Source organism: Cynara cardunculus (assembly GCF_001531365.2).
Source record: "Cynara cardunculus var. scolymus isolate 2C chromosome LG 2, CcrdV1, whole genome shotgun sequence".
Taxonomy (NCBI): Eukaryota; Viridiplantae; Streptophyta; class Magnoliopsida; order Asterales; family Asteraceae; genus Cynara; species Cynara cardunculus.
Window position 1 is genome coordinate 19,188,174 of NC_037529.1, and position 4,510 is coordinate 19,192,683.

General features: G+C 34.5%; 1 protein-coding gene across 1 annotated transcript; it reads right to left on the bottom strand.

The window, feature by feature from the left end:
* Window positions 1-1,177: 1,177 nt before the first annotated feature.
* LOC112507943 lies at window positions 1,178-3,105 on the bottom strand. Its single transcript, XM_025112700.1, has 5 exons — window positions 2,564-3,105; window positions 2,389-2,465; window positions 2,242-2,278; window positions 2,012-2,111; window positions 1,178-1,861 (listed from the first exon to the last, which is right to left on the bottom strand). The coding sequence occupies exons 1-5, from the start codon at window positions 2,820-2,822 to the stop codon at window positions 1,258-1,260; spliced, it is 1,077 nt and encodes a 358-aa protein (XP_024968468.1). The 5' UTR covers window positions 2,823-3,105; the 3' UTR covers window positions 1,178-1,257.
* Between the last annotated feature and the right edge of the window lie 1,405 nt (window positions 3,106-4,510).

Genomic DNA, 4,510 nt, shown 5'->3' on the forward strand with positions numbered 1-4,510 from the left:
GAGAGAGAAAGGGGGGGATGTTGTAATTCGGAGGTCAAATGACCCTTAAAGATTCTAAAATCTTGTTTTTTGTATTATCAAATTTAATTTTTTATAAATGATATATATTTTGATCCAAAATAAATAAGGTTTGATCCCATAAAATTTTCTTTATAATTTGTTTTTACATTAATTATTAATCATGATCTGTTTGGCTTACACTTTATTAGTTTATATGTATAATTGTTAAGTTTTTGTTAGTTATTAGTTCTTAGGGTTATGGTTAGGATTTGTTGATTGATTTCAAATTGTTGATTTAATGTTGTTAATTTATTATCATGTTTTATTAAAATTGTTAATTTGAATCATCTTGGATACATCCGATAGATTTTTTTTTCTTTTACGGAGAATCATCTTAATCAAAGAGATAAATAAAACAAACTACTTAGGTACAGGACATTGTCCACCAAGTTGGCACATGTCCATTATTTACATCCCGACTTCATCAAGAAAATTTCTGAATCCACCACTATACGCACACATATATATATATATATATATATATATTCTTATTTCATATGTGAAGATACTGCTTTCGTTATTAGAAATAGCCTAATACCGTTGCTTCTAGGCTCGCTTTCGAAAGGAATTCGTGGTTTAATTATGAATGAAATCTAGACATCATATGTATTGACATGCATGATTCACATATATAGGGAAAATGGTAATGCACATTATAATCCTAACAAAGGTCAGATTTAAATTTCTCTTAAATATTTCTTTTTAATTAAACTACTGTCGCCTCTATTTTTTCAATGATCGTATACGATTTTTTGTTGCAAATAAACTATGTTTATCCGTCATGTGAAGATCCAAAACTTACTCTCCACTTCGTCACAAATTCTATGCAGAAGAAGTATTGTATTTTCTTTTTCTTTTTGTCTAAAAGCAGTCATTCTGACATTTTTTTTCTGTAGGTTCACAAAACCCATGGTGTATTATTAATGAAGAGAATCAAATACGTAGCTAGAAAAAGTTAGTCACTCTTGTATATAGTGGCTACAAATCTGGATGCTAAAATGCTTATAAATGAAGGTGTAAAAGCCATATCTGTACGTATTGTAGCAAACAAGAAGATATCATAGGATGACAAACAATAAAACAAGAGTAATATGCAGATGTTTTTCTTTTTAAGTTTAAAAAGACGATGGAACAGGAAAATCACAAATGCATAATCTAGAACAAGTACCTCAAGATCTCACTTAGAATTTGTCTCATTCATATAGTCAGATCCAGAGTACTTGCCCTTTTTGCTTTCTGATCATTGCTATGATCATCTTCTCTTATTAACCTTTTTCTGTTTCTTGAGAAAGAGGGTGAGTACAATGACAATGACAAATTACCTTCTTCACCTTCGTCGTCTTCTCCTTCCGAACCCTCCAGGCTCTCGGTGTTTCTTGAATGAATCCCAAGAGACAGATTCAAATCAAGATTCAGATTCAGATCAGATGCCTTCCTCTTTGTTTCTTCATGCTTCTCAGGGCTTGTATATCCCAAATCTAGGGGATTACTTTGATGTTCTTGAACCTTGAAGCGATTGAGCTTTAAGGTGCTGTTTGGCAGCTTTGAGTATTGGTCTTGCAACATCTTCATCTTCTCACACATTCTTGATCCAAAATAATCATCATTAACTTTCTGGATCCGCCATGAAATTGGCAGATGATTAGTTTGGAGACCACGGTTTGCTTGTCCCACATGGTTTATCGCCAAAATTCTATCGGCGGCCATGTTATAAAATCTTGGTTTTGTCTTTTCAAATGAGCCATGGTCCCTCAAGGCGATATGCATCCAATCACGACGGTACAGTGGTGCATCTTCATATCTTTGAACACAAAAAACAGACCATTATTCAACTAAAACAAGAAAAAACAAAGATCTAACGGAAACAATATTACAAGAAAAAGTGCTATGGGCATTGGATTTTTAATTATTGCTAATTCTCTTTTTTTCTTGAATTGAGTTTGTATTTTACCTCACGGCTGAATCATACGTTTGGTTATAGCAATGAAGCATTGGTAATTGACTCAGGTTGTAAATATTACGATCTCCATCTTCGGTCCTTGGATCAGCAACTGCTATATATACGGATACATTTACATGAATCACACAAGCGGAAAGAAAATTGATAGACAAAGAGAGAGAGAGAGAGATGAACCCTAATTTACTGATTTTTACGGCTAAAAGGGTGAGCAATTAGCATACCTTGGCTTGGGTCGTCGATCTTCTTACTTCTATACATCTGATGCAACAAACACCCAAAAAGAGCAAAAATAAAGGCGTGTTTGATGTTAATATTTGATGATTATGAGTCTATAGTCAAAAAGTGTATTCATCAGCAATAAGAAAAACCTGTAAATGACTTTTGACATGAGCGATGTGAAGTCCTTTGATGTTCATCAGCTGAAGTACCAGTTTTGGAGTCGCTCCTTTGTAGAACAAAATCAAAACCATCAACTACAAATCAAAATGGTCTAGAACCTTGAGAATAAGCTTGAACAACACAAAGACATGTATGATTACTTACTTTCTTGTCCACCAAGCCTCTCAACTGCCTGAACAAAGCGAAGATGCAGATCATCTGTCCACCGGAGTCTAGGCATCTTAGATCGGACATATGGTCGAATCGGTGGCTTCTTATCACTCTCCTCCACCGTGCTATTGCTACAACTCCCTCCATCCTTCAACTCCACAACTTCTTTCGACTCGCTTTCCTCCTCCCCGTCCTCATCAAGGTACGAATCCAAACTTGTCTTCGAACACTTGGTTTCTTCGCTTCTCTCCATGCTTAATTATGTGAATCTCTCTTTGATCTCCGTCGGTGTGGTATAGTAGCCTTTATGTGTTGCAATCATCTGAAAATATGAGTAAATTCTTTGATAGGAAGGCTTCAAACAAGTAATCCGACCAGCCGTGAGCACACAATTTTAGGGTTTCCTCCAAACAAAAAAGCTTTACCAGTTTTTTTCTATTTTAGGAAAGAACCCTAATCATATCTTCATGATCAAGAAATGCACTGATAAAACTTTAGACAAAAATACCAGAAACTACTTTGAAACCCTAGTTAGACAGATCTTTCATGAATAAAGATGTTCTCTCTCTCTCTCTTCCTCTCTCTCTCTCTCTCTATCATGTAAGATAAATAATTCTCCATGTATATTATATGAACCCAGTTGGTATCATATACGTAATGGGTACCCAAGCCATACATGTATGCATACACACACTAGTTAATAGGAGAAAAAACTATGGGGTAGGTGGTCTCATTGTATGAATTCCATCGTTGTAGCACAAATTCTTACAAAAATACTTTAATAATCGAGAATACCAAATCCTGCAACAAAAAGACTATAAAATTGTAATAGGAAAATGAGGATGAGACAGTCCTACTCGTTGAATAAATACCTTCTTCCACAGAGGGCTACACAAGCCAAGAAAATTCAATTGTTTGTTTATTGAATGAGTCCAAATAAGTTCAAAGTAAACTCTTACTCCACTTTTGTCCTGGTCTCGCACCATTTTCCATTTTTCGTTTGGGAAGAGCACATCTGGATATTCCAACTTCTGCCGATGGTATACAAATATGAGGTTATAACAAGTTCAACGATACGTACGATTCTTTTGTTCTTTGCTAGACAATGGTTTGCTTTCTCGTATGTAAATTACCTTTTCACCATATTATGAGTAAAAGAATTATTATATATCTATCATATCGATTATAATCAGTATTACAGTTATTGATGTAAGTAAATTTTGTGTACTCTTAACTACAAATATTTTAGACATTGGGTTAGTAGTAAATATATGGCCATCCCAAAACAGATTTATAACATTAATTAATTTGGATATAAACTTAAACAAATAATCAAATATGTAAAATATTACTTAATTCAAACAACTTCTTGTCAACAAGAAGATGTCATGATAATGATTCTTAACGAAGCGAATGAATTTGTGATTGAAATCTTAATAAATAACAAATATTTGCATTTTTTTGACGACCAAAGTATGTGTATATATATATATATGGTCCTCTTAATTTGCTAACTTCATAATTATTATAAATAATACGGATCAATCTCAACCATCCCTAGACTATTGAATATATAGTTCTATAGATATCTTGATTATTTTCATATTTAGGTGTTGTTTGTTTTTCAAAAAGAAGCACTTAATTGCCTCTTATGTCTGAATCGGTCAGACATTGAGGGATTAAGTGCGTTTGTTTTTTTTTTAAATTAAGTGCTTAAAACATTTGATTTCATCTGAATTATTTAGAGGTAAAATGCAGTCTGAAAACCTCTTAATCGCGTCGCCTCAAGCTCTCGCCTACCCTCCGCCATGTTCCTCTCCCTCTCCTCCCCGCTCCCCTCCTCCACCACCTCCATTTCTCTCCCTAAACCCCACCTCCACCCGGCACCACCTCCCACCCTTTCTCCACTCCGGTGTCGGTATCGTCGATCGATCACCGTCT

Coding starts and splice junctions, on each gene's coding strand:
- LOC112507943 (XM_025112700.1), bottom strand. CDS start 2,822: ATGGAGAGAAGCGAAGAAACCAAGTGTTCGAAGACAAGTTTGGATTCG. Junction 2,466..2,563: donor GAGGCTTGGTGGACAAGAAA/GTAAGTAATCAT, acceptor TGTTCTACAAAG/GAGCGACTCCAAAACTGGTA. Junction 2,112..2,241: donor GATCGACGACCCAAGCCAAG/GTATGCTAATTG, acceptor TATATATAGCAG/TTGCTGATCCAAGGACCGAA.